This window comes from Schistosoma mansoni, chromosome 5 (assembly GCF_000237925.1).
Source record: "Schistosoma mansoni strain Puerto Rico chromosome 5, complete genome".
NCBI lineage: Eukaryota > Metazoa > Platyhelminthes > Trematoda > Strigeidida > Schistosomatidae > Schistosoma > Schistosoma mansoni.
This window is the reverse complement of record NC_031499.1, coordinates 4033657-4057062: the sequence shown is the minus strand read 5'-3', so window position 1 is coordinate 4057062 and position 23406 is coordinate 4033657. Positions and strand designations below refer to the sequence as shown.

Genomic DNA, 23406 nt, shown 5'->3' with positions numbered 1-23406 from the left:
AAATGGAGATAGATATGAGAAGAATGAACAAAAATTGAATAGAACTAGAAAGGAAGTCCCATAACAGAGTGTGTTGGAGAATGCTGATCAGGGGACTATGCTCCATTGGGAGTAACAGGCATAAGTAAGTAAGTAACATACATCCCAATGAGCAAAATAATTGTACTTCTGATGTTTTGTGACTTAATGTAGTCCACTTCATCAGATAATAACATAGTTATCATCATGTATAAACTTTAAAGGTTTGCCTTTTCTTTTGAACTATGTTAACGCGTTCTATTTACGAAACCCCTACAAATCTATGCAAAAAAACGTAGTTAACCTTATTTTTGATAATAATAATTTTGTGAACATTTTATATATTAATAAGTAGTAATGTAATGGTTGAATTCATGATTGAATATCAATTCCTTCAATATTGTAGGTTGTTATGCCCCCATTAAGAATAATGAATGGTAACTTTGGGATCTATTATGAACCAATACTATGCATATATGTTTTATCGTATAATTGCTAAACAACTAAACTATTCATATTCATGTCCTTCTTATTATAAGCTTTATTTCGACCTATAGATTATTAATATGAAATTTACCATTCTTGAGTTATTTTTAGTCTATCAATTACTGCCTCCCACATTCACAGCCACATTTGACTGAATCTTGCACAAATGTCGTTTTCTTATTTTATGGTACGATGTGGTCTGTCTGTTTGGTATATAAACCCAATATGTTTGGAATACAATGATTCATACTGTAGAGGCTGTTATGGTCTTAATTGAATGGGCTAGGCATGAAGAAGGACCGACAAGTACTCTAGACTGCTCGTACGGTTTCCGTATATCACTGGTCCGATCGATAATTCTCTGCTCTCTGATTGGCAGTCTTATCACGTCATACGTTAATAGGGCATCCACTCGGCCACAAGTTATAACATGGTATAGCTTGCTGATTGATTTCATATAGTATAAAATCTGATCCAATGATTATCCATAGTGATCTAACTTAAATTGACTCATGAATTCAATCATTAAATTACTCCAACTTCCACAAACTCTCATTCTGTTAATAAGTAGTAAGTAAATAGGAAAAAACCTCCTTTTCTCTGGACTTATGTAACTTGACTTATTTTTACTGAACTGAACATATTTATTGAAATCTCTGGGGAAAAAAGAAACTCTAGTTTATTGATAGTAGAATATCTCTATGACAATAAATAATAATAAATTTTATATATTCGTATTGTTTTCAATCCGAATTTATCTCTACATATGATTGTTCTAATATTCATACATTTAATTTATACTCAATTTTTCTTAATTTCTTTGATTTATTTATAAGTAGTATAAATAGAACGGAATGTGCATTGTGGATTCTAATACTAGACATCATCCATCTTTGCTTAGAATACTTGTGAATTAAGGCGATATCCAGGCGATACGCTAAGTATACAAATATACCAGTAGGAGACTGATTCATTGCAGTCCTAAATATCAATCGGAAGATTCAAGTAAACAATACCAAGTGAATTAAAAACTTCATCCCATTGCACAAGCATGTGGTTAACAGGACTTAGTAGTTGAGTGGATAACACGATGGCGTTCGAGTCTGAGATTGTACATCAACTCTGAGATGCAGGTACATCCAGCTGACAAGTGCCAAATAGAACGAAATGTTAGTCCTGGATTCCACTGCGAACCACTAACCGTCTGTGCTTAGAATACTTGTGAACTAAGGCAACAAAGAGGCAATCTGTACAGGATACACATATGCCATATGCATATATGCAGTCCTCAACATCAATGGGAAGATTCAAGTAAACAATATCAAGTGAATTTAAATAGTATAAATTTTTAAAGGTATGACTTAGTGTTATATCCCCTGGTGAATTATGAATGGTAAATCTGAGGTCTATTTATGGACAAATGTAATATGCCTATTTCCTATTGGATAGTTGTTAAATAAGTGCCCTTATCGTATTCGTGTTCCTCTTATCATAACCTTTATTTTGACCTTGGAACTATTATTATTGATTACTTTCCCCCTATCTACAGCCACATTGGCCAATTATTGTACAAATGTTATCTTTCTATTTTTTGGTATAATTTGGTCTGTTTGGTTAGTATATAAACCCAGTATGCTTGTGAATAATGATTCATATTGCCGAGGCTGTATTTGTGTTCTGGACTTAACGGCTGTGCTAGGCAGATAGGAAGGACCGGACGTATTTCCTGTATCATTGGACGCATATATATATATATATATATATATATATATATATATATATATAGGGCAAATTCATACGTTATAACACTTAGCCTATTGAATGGACAGATACTGAAATTTGAATGAAATCTGTAGTATCGGTTGATATGTTAAGCTCATATACCTTATTCTAACTTCTGGACAAGCCAATAAACCTATCCATCTTGAGCCATGTTTTGATCTTGTTAATTATTCACTTATCAATCCTGACTGTTTTTATATGAGCGTATGTGTGTGTACACTTCTATCCTATTCATCACGTGTCTGTAACTTATTTTTATTTAAGTATAATATTGATTAACGCTTGATTAAAGTGAGTTGGCTTACCCACCATCTCCAATGTGTGTCATTTCTGTTTCTCTCTCTTGTATCCGCTTCATCCCTCTGATTTCCTGTCCAGATCAATCAGTGTACAAAATATATGTATTCAAAATCCATTCTCGTATTTGACTTATTTAACTCCGTGTTATAAACTTAAAGGATACTTGTTATAACGCTTGGGGTTTCTTCGTATAACAGTCCTTTCACTTTCTACACGTATGTGGGACGTTAATTTACCTTAGACGAATATCTACACTAGATTCCCATCCAGTGTCTATTCTACAGGACTTCAACACAACTCAGATCGAGAACACGAGATTAGCCTGACTAGAATGTCAATATATTTCACACCTAAATCCGACACAAGAAACAGTCAATCAATAACAGTCCATCAACAAGTGTCAATATATAATAAGGATAGGGGAATATATATAACACATAACACCTGTCATCCTATCTGAGTCTGACTCATCAAGACAACCAATCATTGTCATTCTCGCCCACACATCACTCCGTTATTCATCAACGCGGATTAAGTCATGTATTACATACGAGGATAGCCAGGATGTATATTTTGGCAACAATCATTCACACGATCTCACTGGAGTCAGATTAAGGCCTCCCCAAAAAATCTACAAAGGAATACGATATATTTTTAATCTATTATACATACTTATCTAGTGAATTAGTTATTTTTGTTTTTAGTATATTTGATATATGATGAGCAGTAAGATCCATGTCTTTTGTTTTATTTTATTTGGAATTCATCCGTTGGATGTATTTGTATCCATTTGTTGATGTTTTAACCCTAAGAATCAAAATCAATGGCTTTCGTTTTAAAAATTCAATGCTTTATTTACTGAGCTACTGAGAACAAGTAGTCACCATCTTGTTCAATAGATATGAATGTATTAATAAGGTTATGTAATTTACTGTTATTGATATTGATGTTTACTGATTAGTGACCAGTATCATGTTTTTTTAGTCTTTTAGTGTTGATTAAGTTCTATTTATCAATTTACTATGTAGTCACTAGTTCACAAAACTAAACACGATATACATCATATTGAATGACAAGAAGTCACAGGAGACACAAGAACTAGATTTCTCACACAGTGATAACATCTAGGAATTTTAAGCTAGGCGATAGGGGTTTGAATCTCTCATGAAACATCATCTTTTACAACGTTGTCGGTACATCGTATAGGCATATATCGACTAGCCTGAGACCTATGTCAAGAGTTTTCTTCCGGCTGCTTCTAAATATCAAACATCTTTTTAAATCTTGGATTAATCTTACTGATAAGTACAAAGGAGTTAGAAAGTCAAATACATGATATCTTATCCAAAATGATCACACAATTTAAATGTGATCATATTGTCATGTAAAAAGTCTTTATTTAACGGCTTATTAGTAAGTAAATACTAACTACGTGAATAGATCTAGTATTACAAAAATCAATAAATCAATTTTCAGATCAATTCTTTAAAAAACAAAAGATGAATCATAAGTCAATAAATAACCTATCTTTAACATTTAAAAAAATGGTAAATTTTAAATGTTTAACTGACCGCCATTTTAGCGATCGATTGATCATTGACATTTCAGTGAACGTAATAATAGAACTATACTATAGGAACAAGTCAATCAGGATTAAGAAGTTGATTTGTGAGTTTGTTGGGAACTCTAGGTCCCCAGAACTCACTTGGAAAAGGTCCTAATTTTGTAATTTTATTATGAAAATTTGAATTTTATGTTTTCGCGCCAACAGACGCTTAGTTGACCTACAGCTTACATTTTCCATTCGGAAATCCTTGACTATCATTAATCGACGGATTTTTTAGTATACTGTTTTGTAACCCTCCCAAGAGCGTTTCTATCATTGTATAAATAAGCTTGATTTGTGTGCTTAGTGACCTCTCATTTTGTGGGTTCTTGTAGAATACATTCTCTACGTTCCATCAAGACTTCTTGATCTAGTTAGAAGGGCCAGGGATAACGGATTAGAATAGCCTGTTGTGTCTCTGTGTCATTGACCTTCGTTACGTTTGCCGAGTAAGGTGAACTTCTAATAGCATCAAGCATATCAGAGTTTTTTCTGCGAAATTTCGGAATGAATTACATTTTATCATTTCTTACGTAATATGATCATTAGAAATAAATTTGTACTCATGTTCAGAACCTTTCAAATTATAATGTGAATGAACTTTTTTTCATTATAGAATAAAACTGATGATTGAAAGCGTGAGCCAATTGAAGCTAGACCACCATGGAAAACCTGGAAGCACTGGACGGCCGTTTCGTCCTCAGCAGTGCGCATCCACGATTCCGCACTCGCGAGATTCGAAAACAGGACCTACCAGCGGATGCGTACTGCTAAGGAGTTCCATAATAGGACGAAACAGCCGTCCAGTACTTCCAGGTTTTCCATGGTAGTCTAGCTTCAATTGACTCACGCTTTCAACTATGAAAATACTAAATCTACACAAAACCCCTTCTGATAATTAAAACTGACAATGTTTAATACATCAAATAATCCAGTATCTGTTTTTGGTAGACTCTTTATAATACAAATCAAATCTAACGCTTAGACCAATGAACCCTGAATTGTTAACTTTGAACTTTTAATTCCTAAATGCTTAATTTCAACACTTCACCTTAGCTTCAATCTCTAAACTCCTAACTCTAACCAGGAATACTATGAAGGTTATTAGAAATCATTTTGATATTCTGATAAAGATTAGAAGTGATCAGTGTCATACATTCATATGAGGTCAATTTTTGTTGTTTATGTTGTTGTTTTCCTGAATTTTACAGCGAAAAATAGTCACTAGAAAACTTCAAAAGAGATTCATCAATTATATAGATCCTTTACAATACTGCACTCTGAAGGAATGGTTTATAGTATACAAGAAGCATTCATGATTCTGTAAGAATTAATTATATCCTCTGAGTTAGACAGTTTGATAGTGAAAGTTTCATTATTTTTCTGGACAACATGATCAGCAAATATTCCCCCTCCCCAAAAAAAGACGATGAGTTATTAGAATTTCTCCACAAATGACTAACAGCTTGCTTTGTTTTCGTGGAATTTGGTTGTTTGTTGTGTGTAACCGTGTAGTTATTGTCCATATGTTTATTTTGCTTGCTTTCTCTCTTAATCTTATCTATGACTTTTTTCTTACTGTTTGATAGGTGTGCTAGTTTTCCATATGCCTACTGATGATGCGTGACTAGAGATCCATTCTTAGCATTTGATCAACCACAAACCCAATCCCAGGAAAACAGTACTTGAGTAGAATTTCCAAAAACTCACTGTTTTTGATGTATGTCCTGATAATACTATCTAGTAAGAAAATGAAGGCTTCATGACTAAGCCTTCCAGCTCAGAAAATACGATACCCTCATAATCCTCATCCGGATCTGTAAACATTCTCCACATTTTCAGGATTAATTATGTATGGAATTAAAAATGATTTATTTAGGCTATCAGCGTGATGTCTCATTGAAAGTAATAAGTGTGAACAAAATAGTTTTCCAAATCTTCAATTGATTGACCGTTGAATAGTGATCAATCCCATCAGAGACACCTAGTCTCAGAAATTTACCTTTCAATCTTGATGTCATCATCTAACAAATGGGATAAATCATTTGCAAATGTTGGCGTTGAATATTTTTAAGCTGTTTTGCATAATCTCAACATTAACATTTCACCAGTTGTATCTACTCATTGTATGAACGTATAGTCTAGTAGTTTGTAATTGTCACATATTTATCCGAGTTAGAATGCTATTGATAAAATAGATAGTGGTGAAAAACTATTTTATCCTACAGTGAGAATACATAGCAGTGGGCACCTAGGACCTCACTATGAATCAAACCGTAGACATTGAGATCTCATCTAGAATGATTAATTGTAAGAATCAATAAGTCAGCATCTAGTAGTATAGTTCAAAACTCAACCAATTAGCGTAACTGTCACTGACTATCAAAAGTTGTAACAATTTCTTTTCCGACATGTTTGAAATTCATTAGTCACTTTTCATTAGGATTTAAGGGATATTCTGATGTCATTAATGGGCTGACTATTATGATATAGTTGGTGGTTTTTGAGGATGGATTCAGTCTGTAGATTGTATTTGTTACAGATTTATGTTATTTGAAGTGCTATTGTAAACCAGGGAGGACCAGACAATGATTCTGCCCTAATACAGAGCTTTCAGGAATTTGGACTTGCAACTTCATCAGTGGTCGGTGACTAGCCAATGGGCTGAACTACTGTGATGTATTCAACCTGCGAAAAGAAATATATTCCAGGTTCGCAAAACCGTTCTGGTGAATTGAGAATACAGTTATCAAATTGTTGGACTGTTGAAGATAACTGAAGAGTCTTTCTTGACTTATATTTGGTGTTAGTTGTCAATTGTCAACAAGGCTTCTCTGTAATCCTAAAGGTGGTGATGTTTTCCGTGCGATTTTGAAGTCATGCTACACAGTTTCTGATATAGTTCGATAAAATAGCGGTATGGCTACTTGTTACAACCTCAAACGTAACTGATTAAATGCTACGGTAAAATGGAATAAAGATTAATAATACTCGGGTTCATAGACACTTTTGGCTAGATCTTCTACAAATGTTGAAGAGGAAATTAGGAAAGGACGTTGAAAGTGGATAGGACATGCATTGAGGAAATCACCAAACTCCATCACGAGGCAATCCCTAACTTGGAATTCGGAAAGCCAAAGAACACATTACGCCGAGAAATAGAAGCAGATATGAAAAGGATGAATGTTAACTGGAGAGAACTGGAAAGGATTGCCCAGGACAGGGTTGAATGGAGAATGCTGGTGTGTGGCCTGTGCTCCTCGACGAGGGGTAACAGGAGTAAGTAAGTAAGTAACTACATTCACAGTCATTTTTGGCTGGATCTTTTACAAATGTTATTTTCTATTTTATGGTGCAATGTGGTCTGTTTGGTTTGTATATAAACCTAGTATGTTAGAACTACATGATTTATATCGCAGAGGCTGAGATTGGTGTCATAGACTCAACATGCATGGCTAGGCAGGAAGAATAACCGATAAGGACTCTGAACGGTTCATACAGATTTACGCGTCATTGATCCGGTCGTTAAATTACTGTTCTCTAATAGGCGGTATCATTACGTTATATATTAATAGGGACAAACGGCCACAACTTATAACCAAGAAACAGATATTTTTCAATGTAAGAAAAAGGTAAAGTAAACATCTTTACTATGATTTAATTATAATATGATGTTATTCTTGTGATAGTCGAAGATATCATTGAAAGAATAATCTACCCTCAATTCAATTCAAAAGTACAAAGGGAATATAAGTTTATCTAATAATTCATAGAGAATGGATTCTTCATTTATCATTTACATTAGATTGTATCCATTAGTAAGGTTGATATAAAATCTCTTTTTTTGTGAATAGAAATATTTCAATATTGATAAAAAAGAGCTTTATTTTAGTCGATGCCACCCATTGTTAGTTCCACGAGTTCCCGATTCATTGTATTCTATGACCTCATTTTATTAATAAGGAGAAATGATCAAAATTCTTTTTTCCTTTTTTTATAAGGAGATAAACACACACACATTTATAACCAAATTTGTTTTATGTCACCTCGTTTGTGGTTTTTTTTCTTTTCATTCCTTACAAATATTGGGAAGAAATAGATTTGACCTTAGAAAATATACTTTTATTTAACCGAGTTTACCTTTGTATTTATAAAATAACTGATTATTATTGTGATTAACATTGTGATCATGGACTGACCTTAGTTAGATAACATTTGAATAGCAAGATGTATCTGACAACTATTTTGTCCTAGAATGAAACTCCTTGACAGTATGCATCTACAATAATTAGTACCGGAATCTAATCTAGGGTTTTTTCTCTCTCCCATGTAGACAATCAAATTTTAGATCACTGAGTTAGAATTCGATAGTATTGATGGTGATGTTGAAAACCCTCATGTGCTTACTAGTGATTAGCTTCGAGAATAAATTTTCTGAGTTCTGTTGCGAAAGTGTGACCTAGAGAATTCGACCGTATTGCCATGAGGAAACTATCTATTGCGTAATATCATTGACTGATTTCAGTGACACGGTTAGGACCCGGCCCAGTGATCTAGTATTTAGGCATTCATGCGCGAGATCGAAGGCTTTGGGTTTGGATTACAATTTCTGAGCCGTGAAAATACACTCCTCAGGAGTCCTATGCCAATACTCTCAGGTTTTTAACGGTTGGTTCGTGATCTAAATGAAGTTCAACTATTTCCACAACTCCATAATGACAAATACTATTGATTAGATTCTCAAACTTTACAGACGTCAGTCTAATTTTTATTTATAGAAATAATAATCTTTCCTCACTTCATTATTAATAAGAGCTTTGAATCAATATTCATGACTGAATTTTGATTAACTTTTGTTTGCATCTGTACACATTCTACGGACTCCTTAATGTCGCTACTATCTTGTCAGTGGTTTAGAATAAACAAAATTCATTGTGTTTAGGATTCATCAGTTGGAAGCACCTACATTCCAGCGAAAATGTGCACATTGAGGTTCAAGTCCATTATCTATTTCCGTAAATGTTAATGCTTAACTCACTATCGTACTTAGCTTCAGAAGAGTAATCTTAACTAAATCGATGAGATTTAGAACTAACAAAACATTCAATACGTGTAAATATTTGTACTGTAAAGTATTTCATATAATGTATCTTAAATAAGCGAGAACTTTTAAAAAATATGTGTTAATGCAAAATACCACATGATATATCATCACATTAAGAAAAAAATTAATGAGATCAAGGTCAAAGAATCCGAAATAATTGTTGGGTCGATGTTAGTAGATTAACTAAACATAGAGAATATAATTACTATACAGGTTTGAGGATCTTGTTGAATTCTACACTTTATACCGCCGATTGATCATAGAAAAACCATTGAAAAACATGAACCACTGGACAGTCGTTTTTCTACCAATGAAGGAGTCAATTATTTACGAATTATTTTAAGTAAATAATGTCATCTTATGAAGGTGTTTAATATTTTATGAAGGCAATGTTTCTACACAATGTGACAATTAGAAAAGGGTTGCAAAACCTCGTTTGGGATCTCTCCATAGTGTATATTTACAATTTCTTATGGGTCACAATATAGTTATTATAAAAGACATGATACACTTAAACTTAAAACCTAACAATCATGAATAAATACTGATGATAATTCGCGATTTATAACCGAACATTAAATGAATATCACTAATTCTGATTTTACATAACACATGATAATTTCAAATTGTGAAGGACTAAGAAATTCTTCCAATATGAAACTAGATTTCTTCGAACTAAGTGTAAATGGCGTCGAGTCTTGATGGACTATGATCACCACTACAATGCGATTACGCGCCCGAAAACGACTTGGTTCCCTCTGTTCCCCAGAAGACTGCAATTAGTCCAGACAAAGTATATTTGGTTATTAGAATATTTTTTGGTCAATAATAATAATTGTTTCCATTATTCCAATCGTGTTCTCGTCGAGACAAGCCAATCACTACATAAGTAGAACGAAATTATAATACAAATACACCCTTAATGAATAATTTTAAACATGATGGAAGAGAGAGGATTCAGGAAGTCAGGAAAACGTCTAATAATCAAAAATGTCAAAGTTGTAATTTCAATTACTTTAGTTTTACTGTGGGAGGTAAAACCCGACTCACACGTCCTGGTTGTGCATCCTGGATAGTGGGACTCACTCCCATGAACTAACGTGGTAGAGATCGGGCTAATCACTCACTCCACAGATACCCACAAATGAATACGAAAGCTACAAAGAAAAATATCACAATTAGTACTGGACCAAAAACGACATAATCTAAGAAAAAGATACTCGCTAAAACAACTATTGAGCCCCGATAGTTGTGCCGTACTTCAATATAGCCATTTCTCCAGAAGGGCCTGCTAGGCTTTACTAACTAGTTTGACTGGAAGGGGGGCAGTATTACCGTAACAAGTATAACCTTGAAACGGAAAAATAAATAACAGTAAACTGAGGGCGAAAACAATAAATAAAATAGTGGTGGTGGTTAATAGGAAAATATGAACTGGATAAATGATAATAAAAGAAAATGAGAGTAAAAGTAAACTTTAAAGACGAGACAAACATAACCGGAAATGTGACTTGAAGATTTCTGTACAAAATTCAAATATCATGTTCATTAGACAGTTGAAATACTTGATATACCGTTCAAAACGCTTAAAATATAAGCGAAAAAGAAATCTTTGTTTTTGTTACCATAGAGTGTAAATGATAGTGGTAAACGCATCATGGGCTTAATTCTCTCTCTTAAGATTGTTTGTAAAAGGTGACTCGACACTATCTTTAAATCATAACCCTATACCATTGAGCTTGAAACGAATTTTAGCCAGTCTGAAACGGGCATCGGTTGGAATCCCACACCCAACTTTAACCTGGAGGAACTATATTTTATGGACGAAGTAATCAGATACTACCTCTACTATTTTCGAGTAAAATTCATACATTCGTGTAATTAAAAAGTGCATTTTTGCATTATAGCTGATGTCAGTACGTTGTAAAATTCTTAACTTTAAATCTCTAATCCTAGCCCTGAATACTTTACCTAGCTAAGAATAATGTAGGGACTCTTAAAAAACTGCTGTGGTTCTTAAAGAGTCCCAGAAGATGAACAATCTATCTGCATACATTTGACTCAATTCGTCATTGGTTTTTTTATTTACAGCAAGAGTAACCTGAAGAACACATGAATGGATTGATTAATTGCATAAAAAATTGGCTTACATTTTGCTATATTATTGTTTCCATTTCTGTAAGCTATCCATTCATAAAAGCTTTCTTCTAATTGTCTAAAAACTGTCTAAATGTTTGTCAAGCGTGTCGATGTCCACATTAGGACTCGAATCCAGTATCTTTCACTTCAAACGCTCAATTTGTTGTTCACTGATTTACTGAGTTCTGATAACAACTGACTTAACACTAATCAACTCCAATTCTTAAAATATGTCAACAATAAAGGGCAACCACTAACAGATTTTCTCGTAAATTTCTTTTAATTCAAAATTTTGAATCTGTTAGAAAATAGTTGTGGATTTTTTAGCGTAAATAAAGTATTTTAACCATACTAGTCACTAACTGATATTAACTAGAGTACCATTGAAAATCTGGATGCACAATGCTGAGGATTGTCATACTAAGACAAAACGACCCTCCAGTGCTTCCATGTTTTCAATCTAGCTACGATCGGCTCATGACTCAAATTATAAAAATCTATAGTCATCTCTCTAAATTCTCATATATTGTTAATTAAAATTGTTTGAACTGGTTTATTCTAACCAGACGTCATAGGGCAAATAAAATTATGTATTATATAAAACTAATTTAGAGTTCTTATGACAACATGTTGTTAGAAACAAAATTCAACATCAATGTATTTTTGAGTAAATCACTTATCAGATATTTAAAATATACTGATAGTTTACATTAAGGAATGATCTAAGATGATCATTTTGAACCAAGAAGCGCTGAATGGACAGATTTTTCATCATAGTATATGGCTTTTTAAGACAGTGCATTCACCAAACCACCTAAGATCGAACTCAAAGTATTCAGGTCTTTCAGTGTGAGTTTAATGTTTAGACCAGTGAGCTAGGTGAGGTCCAGTGGCATGAATTTTTAACTTCAAATAATTCGCGATTTTTAGCAACCATCTTCCAATGTCACTTTGATTCCTCAAGAGTCTCAGAAGATGGGCTATCTATTAGCCAACCACTTCACACTCAACATATTTAGACTCTACTGGTCATGTATTCTCACCATAACTCTGAGATTCACCTGTCGAAATTAGTCATTTGTAGGTACATTATCGTTATTCGTACAAGAGGTTTGAGAATCAGAAATAATGCAGCTTTCAACTACAGATTTAAATCACACGTCGATGAAACCAGACTTATCTCCTGTACAGTATTCAAATATAACAAGATATAACTGAAAGTGATCTTTATATTTCTCTTTATTTTGCATTTATTAACACATAAGTAATTACTCAATAAAGAATGTCATCAGTACACGAAAATAATTCACTCAGCCAAAATAATTATTATTTACCATGTAATCATTCTAACTCCTCCTGTAGCTCCTCCGGGGGTTACTGCCGGTCCCAAGCCCGGGTAAAGGAGGAGGGTTGGGCATGGGGTTAGCGACCCCATCCCGTAGAAAACCAACTCGCTAAACAAACGCTAACCAGAATGGTCGGCGGCCTATGCTCCATTGGGAGTAATAGGCGTAAGTAAGTAAAGTAATGTAATCATTCTAATTTTGGTAAATATTATGAATGCTTGAGCACTAAGCTATCATGTTTAATGATAAAAGTCATATGTTGACAATGTATAATGTTAATGTAAATAATTGGAGAGAAAACACATTCCAAAATGAATCAAAGTCCGACAAATTACTTACTACTCACATGTAATTTCATATTTGCTAAGATTTTAATAAAAGCAAAATAAATATGAGTTGTTTGATTTTAATTCCCTGTTATGGACCAACAGTGAATACTAGAAAAAATTGAGTATCTCTTTCGTTCCAATACGGAACATCGACGAAATGTTCATCTATAGATCCAAGTGTTATATCTTTTGGCCGAGTGGGTGCCTAGTTAATGTATGATGTGATAAGACCACCAATCAGAGAGCAGCGAATTATCGATTGGAACAGTGACACACGAAAACTGTACGAGCAGTCTAGAGCGCTTATCGATCCTGCGTCTGCCTAACCCAGCCAGTTAAGTCCAAAACACCAATAACAGCCTCTGTGGTATGAATCATTGTATTTCAAACATACCGAGTTTATATACCAAACAGACTGACCACATCGTACCGATAAAATAGAAAATAACATTTGTACAAGAGTTAACCAAATGTGGCTGTGAATAAGGGGAGCACTAATTAATAGACTGGGTATAACTCAGGAATGGTAAATCGTACAATAATCGTACAATAGTCCAAGGGTCAAAATAAAGCTCACAATGAAAGGAACATGAATATGAGTAGTTTAATTATTTAGCAAATGTACAATAAAAATTATATGCATAATATTGGTCCATAAATGGACCCCAAAGTTACCGTTCACTATTATTATCGGGATATAACACCAAGCCAGTAATATACACCAAACAATAATATCTCTTGATAAATGAGTTGTATTTAAATTGCTGAAATGGTTTTCATCAGGTCACATTTACAACTTTTTTTAAGTAAAATCAAGACTACCGTAAACATGTTGAAATAACATAGAATAATCAAAATGTGGCTAGTAGTAGAATTCAGGATATGCTCTTTCTTCTATTCAGGACTCATAGTCTGAATATGACTGAGTTTATTCTATACTAACTTGTGCCATTATGGCTACATCAATGCGATCTGGACACGATATACATATTCCGACGAAAACTGACCAAATTTCAGTTAAAAATCTCAACAAGGGATAATCCAAATCAATATAAATTGAATTACTACTGAAGTAACCTTGCGAAAATGTCATCACGTGTTGGACAATGAAGATTTACTTAGTCAATAAATGTTACGATAAATGTCAAGAATATAAAATCCATATTTAACTCTTTCATGTGTATCCAGATGTTATCAATGCAGTTCTTACACATTTCTCATTGACGTACTTTGATTTTTATAAACTATCAAGATGGATATTGTAGTAATTTTTAGTAGTTGAATTCATGAGCCATTTAAAACTAAACCACAATGAAAATCCCAGAAGCACTGGATGACTGATTCGTCCTAGTATGGAACTCCTTAGCAGTGCGCATCCACCGTCCCACACCAAAAGGACTCGGGCCCAGGAACTTCGGTCTCGCGAGCGAACACTTCACCTCTAGACCACTAAGCCTGCCAACATCCAACGGTCTTAATGTCTGACTTCAACCAATACACTACATCGCGCTACCGTCCACCATTGTCTTTAGTGAGTAACTGCCTCTACAACAGATACGGTTCAACACCATAAGTCATGGCTTGTCACTAGAACTCCAGGAAATTTCTCATGACGCCAGTCATTAGTGAGCACACGATAAATATTGTCATCATATTGAATAAAATATTCTGTTTAGTCGCTTAGTGTTGTTGACTTGTATCTTCCCCATTGTTATTTAGGACTGAAATTGATCAGTCTCTTGTTAGCATATGTGCATACTGTGCGCATTGTCTCGATATTGCCAGCCACTATCCATATTTGCTCGTAATGCTTGTAAATTAAAGCAATATCCAGGCAATCCATACAGTATGCATATATGCCAATAACAGACTGATCAATTTCAGTCCTAAATAACAATGGGAAGATGCAAGATAACAACAGCAAGTGAATATAACTTCATCCTATTGCACAAGCAAGTGGCTATCAGGACTCAGTAGCTGAATGGATAACGCGATGGCGTTTGATGCGAACGGTACTGGTTTCAAGTCTCAGAATATACATCAACACTGAGATGCAGGTACATCCAGCTGACAAGTCTGGATTAGTACGAAACGCGCGTTCTGGATTCCACTACTAGCCACTATCCATCTTTGCTTATATTCTGTTTAATAATATTATGAATACTGTAACTGATTATCTTAGAGTAAAAGTACATTTTTATTTTGAATTCAGTTTCATAAGTAAACAAACTATTCATTACAATAATTCAAATCATTGTAAACATAATTCTGAGGAATTATTTCCTTCAAACAATATAATTTACTTCATTCATTATTTAAAAGAAAAATCACAACCCTTTTTTAAAAAATAAATATTGGGAAATTACCAGAATTTGTTTATTCGGAATGTTATTTACATCAGTGAATCTATTTAACCATTAACCTTGAATAGGTCATATAATTCAAATTTGAAAATTCATCAATCAATATATATGGATATAAATATTGCAATATAAGTATTAATCATTTAATTATATTATACCAACTAGGAAATACATTAAAAGAACTTAGGCAATTAGAACAAATTAACTGAATGATTTGGAAAACTTTCATTATGTAATTTAATAGTGGAATTTATGGTTTGAGCTAAGATAGACCACCACTGAGAACCTGGAAGCATTGGACGGCTGTTTCGTCTTAGCATGGGACTCCTCAGAAGTGTGCATCCACCATCCCGCGTGTAAGATTAGAACCCTGAACCTTAGGTCTCAAGATCACGGATCGATTGAAGTTAGACATTAGCACTGTAGGATGCCGGCTCAGTAGTCCTCGAGACCGGAGGTCCTGGGTTCGAGTGCATGAACAAATCTTCATCTTCAGTCTAACTTTTTTCTCTTAATCGACCCATATCAGTCGTGTTCCTCTGTCACAAGTTGTTAGGTCGGCTTACAATAAACTCTAGAGAGGCTCATAAAGAGCCCAACCAATCAGCGATTAGTTAGAAGCTATGCTACTAAAATGCTACTAAAATAACAAGGTCCTGATTGGCTGTTAACATACTGTTACTATGGGATCTCAAGGTCTTTTAGTTACTATAAAACCCCTGTTTTTTCTGTACATAATTGAACCTTGTAGTAAAGTGCTTCTCTGATACTCGTGTCTTCTCTCTGGTCTTTCAAGTCGCTGAGTAGTGCTAGCCTGGGGTTATCCGAATAGCTAGGATCCGAATAAAGCGTTCAACCTACGAGACATAACACAAGTATTAAGTAGCAGTTCTTCCTCAGTTATAAGAACACATCAATATCACCAGTTGTACCAGCATTTTGTTGAGATACGACAATTTTTCTAGCTTTGTTTTCTAGTCATATTCTGCACGCTTGGTTAGCTTTACCATCATCGACACTACTACTACTACTACTACCATCATTGTGGTATGTACAACTTATGTTGACAGATGTGAGTAGTATGTAGCGCCGATCGGGAATACACATAGATCCTAGGTTCTACTTTATTCATCACTGATTTAAAATAACATTTAGCGCCACGGAAAAAATAAGAGAAAGTGGCTTACGAATAGCATTGAAGTAAAAAGCTGATGCTACAAATTATACAATTTTGTTTATTTTAAAGATCTAAAAACTTGTAAGTTCAACAGACTGAAGTTGAATGCTGCATACAGGTACAAATAAGTGACAAATATCAGAATTAGTTTACATCTAATGAAGAGGTTTAGTAGAACTAATAGTCTATACATCTTCCAGTATATACTGAAATGAATCACTGTTTGTGCATTTATATTATTGTTATATCAAACTGAATTTTAAAAATGTTAGACGATAAACTATTATTTATTGTTTTTACCATAGAATTACTAAATAAATGGATCACTGTACGTTACTAGTTCTATTCTCTATCACTTATGATGTAATCGTATATACCCTGAAATAACCTAATTTTTGCCATTGTATAGTTAGTCGATGCTGAATACATATTATGATATACGTTCTAAGAATTTATTACATGGGAGATAGTTGACAACAATAGACGGTAATTCTTTTCGCTGTTTTCAACCTTCAACCTACCAACAGTCTAATAGGGAATCGCTTCTTAAATCAATAGGAATAAAAATATTATTCAAATTTACTTATTGTCAATCAAAATGTGTCACTGATCAATGTAAAATTTACTAGTTTAATAAACAATATTGAAGTGTATGTTACACTAATGGATAGTATTATTAAATGATCAGATCAATCAGACCTTTACCTTCCAATGATCTTATATAGATGTCATCCCAGTTACATCATACAATCAATTTCACTTTCCTTTAACATACAATTCATCTACATGATGCTACTGTATTCATTGAGTTAATTTACATTAAAATACAAATAAAAAAGAATCTTTATTTCTCTGTTATTCTGTACATAAGTTACAAAATAGAAATAGTAAGGATTAATAATAATAATAATAATAATAATAATCTCAATTGTTAGAATCTTACTATTCTAATCCATGTACAATAATAATAACAATACACTATTCAATATCCTTTCTCAAATCTCGTCTTTTTCGATAATCTCTAATATCAGGTTGTAATGAATGTGTAGAATGTTGATTATATTGTTCAATATGAGAATCTTTTTCATCAGTATCTTCTTTACTTTGAATAGTATCCTTATTTTCATCATGTTCAATATTCAATTGTTCTGTTTGTTTAAATTCTTCAAGTTGCATTGATTGTTTTGGTTGATCTATGTAATCCATTTTAGTTGTATATTTAAGATGATTGATACCCATTTCAATATTATTATTATTATTAGTGTTATTAGTGTTATCTAATGGCAATTGATGTTTAATAGTTCCTATACGATATTTTAATAAATCATTAAATGCTTCATTTAAATCTAATTGACCTTTACGTTTAGAATTTGATGCATAGATACTAAATTGATTATTATGTGATAATTGATCAAATAATATATCATTAGTATTCATTGAAATTTTTCTATATTGTTTTTTATTCATATTCATTGTCATCATTTGTTCAGCTGATATAAAAGAACCTCCACCAAATGTACCCCCATCATCATCATCATCAGCACCATTATGATCATGATCACGATGATCAACATGATTAAGATTACCATTATAATCATCATCAACATCATCAATTGGTATGATTGAAAGATTATTCCGTATAATCCATTCTTGTGTTGAACTATTATATACATTTGGTATTATATTATTTTTAAAATTAGGATTAAATTTTAATGATTCTGGTATATTTTTTAATATATTATCTATATCAGATGGATGTGTTGTTGCTAAGAGTAATTTTAAGGCAATATTTTCATAGACTTTTAATATCTTTTCATCATACCTTTCCGGATTACGTTGTAAAATATGTCGTATATATTTTTGATCAATATGTATAAAAAATTCTCGTATAGCATTACGTCCTTTAGATCCAATCATTATTTCAATACCAGTTAATGTTTGATCAATAATATTTTTATTTAATATATGAAATAAACTTAATTTTTCATGATCTTTTTTACGTATTTTTAATAATTTCATTAATGGTTTAATAGTAATACCCATAAACCCAACAGTAAATAATATAATAAATAATGTTGTAGTTACTATGATATTTTTATGATAGATTCCATTCATTGGAAATATATCTTCTGGTATAAGTACTGCTAATGCAAATGCTACAGCACCACGTAATCCTCCATAAATTAATATAATTTGTTGAGATATAGTTATTTTAGTTTCATCAATATTAACATAATTTACAATAGCTGTTATACAAAATATAACTATAGTACGTGATAATAAACATAATATAAGACCCCATATAATAAAACCAGTATGCCATTCTAACTTATATGATATAACCTGAATACCTAAAAATAAAAAAATGACAGCTTCACTAACTTCAGCTAAAATTTTAGTTATTAAATGTAAACTTTTTACATATTTTTCACCAATATTATGAAATGCATAAGCAGCTTGTATAAGACCACAACCAATCATTGATATAATACCAGACCAACCAATACAATCAGCAATAATATATGAAAAATATGCTAATAATAATATTGTAAATACAGATAAATGACTATGTATTCTTGTAATTAAACATGTTATAATACCAAATAGTACACCAATAAATAAACCACCAAAACTAACAGTAAAAAATGATGCAATTCCAATAAAAATTTGTATACTACTTAATTGTTCATTATTATTAAATACAATCATTATATTATTTAATACAATTGTAATTGCATCATTAAATAATGATTCACCAAATACAATATAATATAAACTTAATTCAACACCAATATCTTGAAAAATAGCTAATACAGCAACTGGATCTACAGCAACTATTAATGAACTAAATAATAAAAATAATTTAATATTCATATTTAATTTTGGTTGTCCAAATCCTCCTATTATATAAATACCATACATAATTATACCAATAAATAAAAAATTACATATTGTACCAATTACAGAAAATATTAATATAACACCTAAATATTCACTAAATGTTCTATTATATAATTCATATGATGATTGTAATATAATAGGAGGTAATAAATAATATGAAAATAAAGAGGGTGTAAATTTCCATACAGTATTATCAATAGTATAATTTTCAATTTTATAAAATACAATACTACCAAATGTAATACCAATTAAAATTAATAATAATGATTCAGGTATATAAGATGATATATATGGAATATAATGATAAGCTAATTTTAAACATATTAATATCATTAAAAATAACATTACAGTGATATGTGTAGAGAATTCATGAAATTCCCATTTTATGATAGATATTCCTCCCTTAGAATGAATTATAGTTGAATGATTATGAGTAGTATGTTTAGCATAAATTAATTGTTTCATTATAAATATAATAATTAATAAATAATTAAATAATAAATGTTTAAAAAATTGATGATAATGACATAAGAATGAAAACATTGTATATTAGTAGTAGTATTATTAGTAGTATTATTGTTTTAATCTAAAATATAATGTTGATTTTTTTTTTTTGATATTATTTAATATTATAATGATCTATGTTCTGTTATAATGATCAATTTATAAAAGAAATTAATGTTAAATCTCTATGTGAAATCATTTTGAATTGGTTATTAGTAGTATAATCAGTAGTATTGTTGTTTTAATCCAAAAAATTTAAGAAAAATATAATGTTGATTATTTAATATGATAATTATCCATATTGTGTTATAATGATGAATTTATAAAAGAGATTAATGTTCAATTTCTGTGTGAAATCATCTTGAATAGTTTGAAATTGGATATTAGTAGTATTATCAGTAGTATTGTTGTCTGAATATAAAAATTAAGAAAAAAATATTTTTATGTGATTCAATACTATAATAATCCATGTTCTGTTATAATGATCATTTTGTAAAAGAAATCAATGTTAAGTCTCTGTGTATTTTTTTTTATAGTCAGTTTCAATCACAGACACACACATTCACGCTCACACACACGCACTCACATATACACATACACACAAACAAACAAATAAATAAAAAGAATTACAAATATAATCAGAGATATTATGTTAATTATTATATAAAGAATTATTAATATGATTGATATCTTGAATAGAAAATATCATTATTATTATTATTTATTATTAGAGTTATTTGTGTGTGTGTGCGTGTATGTGCGCATGTTTGTGCGTACGTATTAGAATGAAAGAGAAGAAAAAAACAAAACAAAACAACTAACTGATTAATATCCCCCATTAACAACAATCTCATTCTCATGATAAAAATGGCTCCAATATTTCCAAATTAGAAACAAACCAAAAAAAAAAATCATCAACTTCCAATCAGAATTTAGTGAATTAATGGAAGATCAATAGAAAAAAAAAAGAATTTTATTCTATTGTATAAGTAAAAATGTATGTATATAAATATATATAAATGTATGTATCTATGTGGTATGTCTGTATGTGCATGTGTATATATGTATGCTTGTATCTATCCATTTAGTTTTCTATTCATGATGTATAAAAAATTAAAAAAAAAAAAATTGTAATGAAAATTTACTTCTCGTATTACTATTGGATAAAGTCTATTTAGGGAAATTTTATTGATTTATTCAAGATACATATTTACATAAATGTAATCAAAGTATGTCAGGGTTATGTAGGGATATTGTTTATACATGCGGATGAATAAATAATTCGGTAAATAGAAGAATTAACACAAATAATAAATTAACTATTTACTTGTATAACCTATATTATTCATTTCAATAATGATCAATAAAATAATAAGGTCTAAAAATTGAATTATATATAGTTACTTTAAACTTCGCTTGTAGCTCTTCTAGAGTAACTACCGGTCCCAAGCTCAGGTAAAGGGGAAGGGTTTGGTATGGGGTTAACGACCCCATCCCATAGTAAACTAACTCGCCTAAAAAAACGCTAACCAGAATAGTTGATATAAAATAGATGGAATGTGGCTGGAAGTAGAATCTAGGATATATTTTTCGTCCGGATTGGGACTCTTCATTTGTTAATATATGGATCCAAGCTGTTGTTCATATCATAATTTGAACCCAGTACCGATCGTCTGAAATCACATTGGCCAATCCTATTAGCTACTGATTCCAGATAACCACTTACTTATGCAACGTTGTTATGCAACGAGGTTTAATATGATTTGAAATGGTTTGAATCGTCGCATTGTCGAGATTTTTAAATGAAATTTGGTCAGTTTTCGTCGGAATATGTATATCATGTGCAAATCGCATTGATGTAACCATAATGACATAAGTTAATATAGAATAAACTCAGTCACATTCAGACCATGAGTCTTGAATAGTAGGGATTGTGCATCCAGAATTCTACTTCTAGCCGTACTCCATCTACTCTATTTTAATTTGCGTCATAAGAACTCTATCGAGGCAGTCGGTACGAGATTTAAATTTGTCAACCAAGACTGATCAAATTGCAGTGGAAAATATCGACAACAGGATAATCCAAATCATTTAAAACTCAATTATAATTCTGCTTAGTGAAAAAGAGACAGTAGTGATTGTTAATGAAATCTCATAGTAAAATGCTTCATCAACAATAGATTAACAGTGTGAATAGTATACACATCAATCAGATCTACAGAATTATGATCTAGGTAAAGGTGACAGTTTTCAACTAATTTCCAATCAGTCAGTGTTCATTAGGTTACTTACTTACTTACTGTTATATCCTAGTGAAGATTAAATTACGGATAACTTTTGTGAACTAATGATGGACTAAGATACTGTATATATTCTCATTGTATAACTATTCAGTAACTAGATTATCTATATTCCTCCTTATATAAGCTTCATTTTAACCCATAGATTGTTATTATACAATTTTACTGTTCTTAAATTATGTTTAGTTTATTCATTACCATCTCCCACGTTCACAGCCACATTTGGGCTTGATCTTGTCTAAATGTTATTTCCTATTTTATAGCGTGATGCGGTCTCTTTGGCTGGTATATAAACCAAGTATGCTTGAAATAAATGATCCGCATAGTGGAAGCTGTTATTGGCGTTCTGAACTAAACTGGAAATGCTAGGCGAACAAAAGACCAATAAAGACGCTAAGCTACTCATACAGGTCGAACGTTATTGGTTTGGCACAGTAATCAGATTTAATAAATCGTATTTGGACTAGCGAATTAATCACTTGATATTAAACCGGCCTTAAAGACACAACACTTACTAACTTACTTATCTATTTCCTTACGCCTGTTACTCCTCGTGGAGGAACATATGCAGCCTACCAGGATTCTAAATCGAACTCTGTCATGGGCAATCCATAGATGAACTCTTCTCAACAGGGGTTGAACCTAGGACGTGCACAAACGCTTAACCTTTAGACCAGTAACTCGACACCTAGTAGTGTACATGTAAATCATCGGATGCTTTCTGACCGGTGTTAGCTAACAGAAGAGAAATCTGGAAGAATTAGAGTTTTACGGACACCTTCAGCCAAAATTAAACATGAGACCAGTCGGTGAAGCCATTAGTCATCAGTCTAAATCATGCTGATGAATTCAGACTACCTGGATAAGATGCACTCAATAACCGCCATCAGTGGTTGATGTTAATTGAAGAGGTTCAGAATTGTTCACAAAGGCCCAGAAACAATAACTCTTGAACCATATTCTCAACTCTTAATCGTTCACAACAACACTGATACTAAAATACTTACTTACTCCTTTCTTATCTATGTTGTTAATATCGATTCGTCATGTT

The 23406-nt window shown here is 32.0% G+C and overlaps 1 protein-coding gene across 1 annotated transcript; it reads right to left on the bottom strand.

Annotated features, from left to right (window-relative positions):
• Window positions 1-17628: 17628 nt before the first annotated feature.
• Window positions 17629-20544, bottom strand: Smp_146750 (putative sodium/hydrogen exchanger; the record flags this gene model as incomplete). The annotated part of the gene is made up of 3 exons (XM_018797678.1): window positions 18651-20544; window positions 17961-18140; window positions 17629-17843 (listed from the first exon to the last, which is right to left on the bottom strand). Exons 1-3 carry the CDS (start codon window positions 20092-20094, stop codon window positions 17629-17631), a joined length of 1839 nt encoding a protein of 612 aa, XP_018652696.1. The 5' UTR covers window positions 20095-20544.
• Window positions 20545-23406: the final 2862 nt, after the last annotated feature.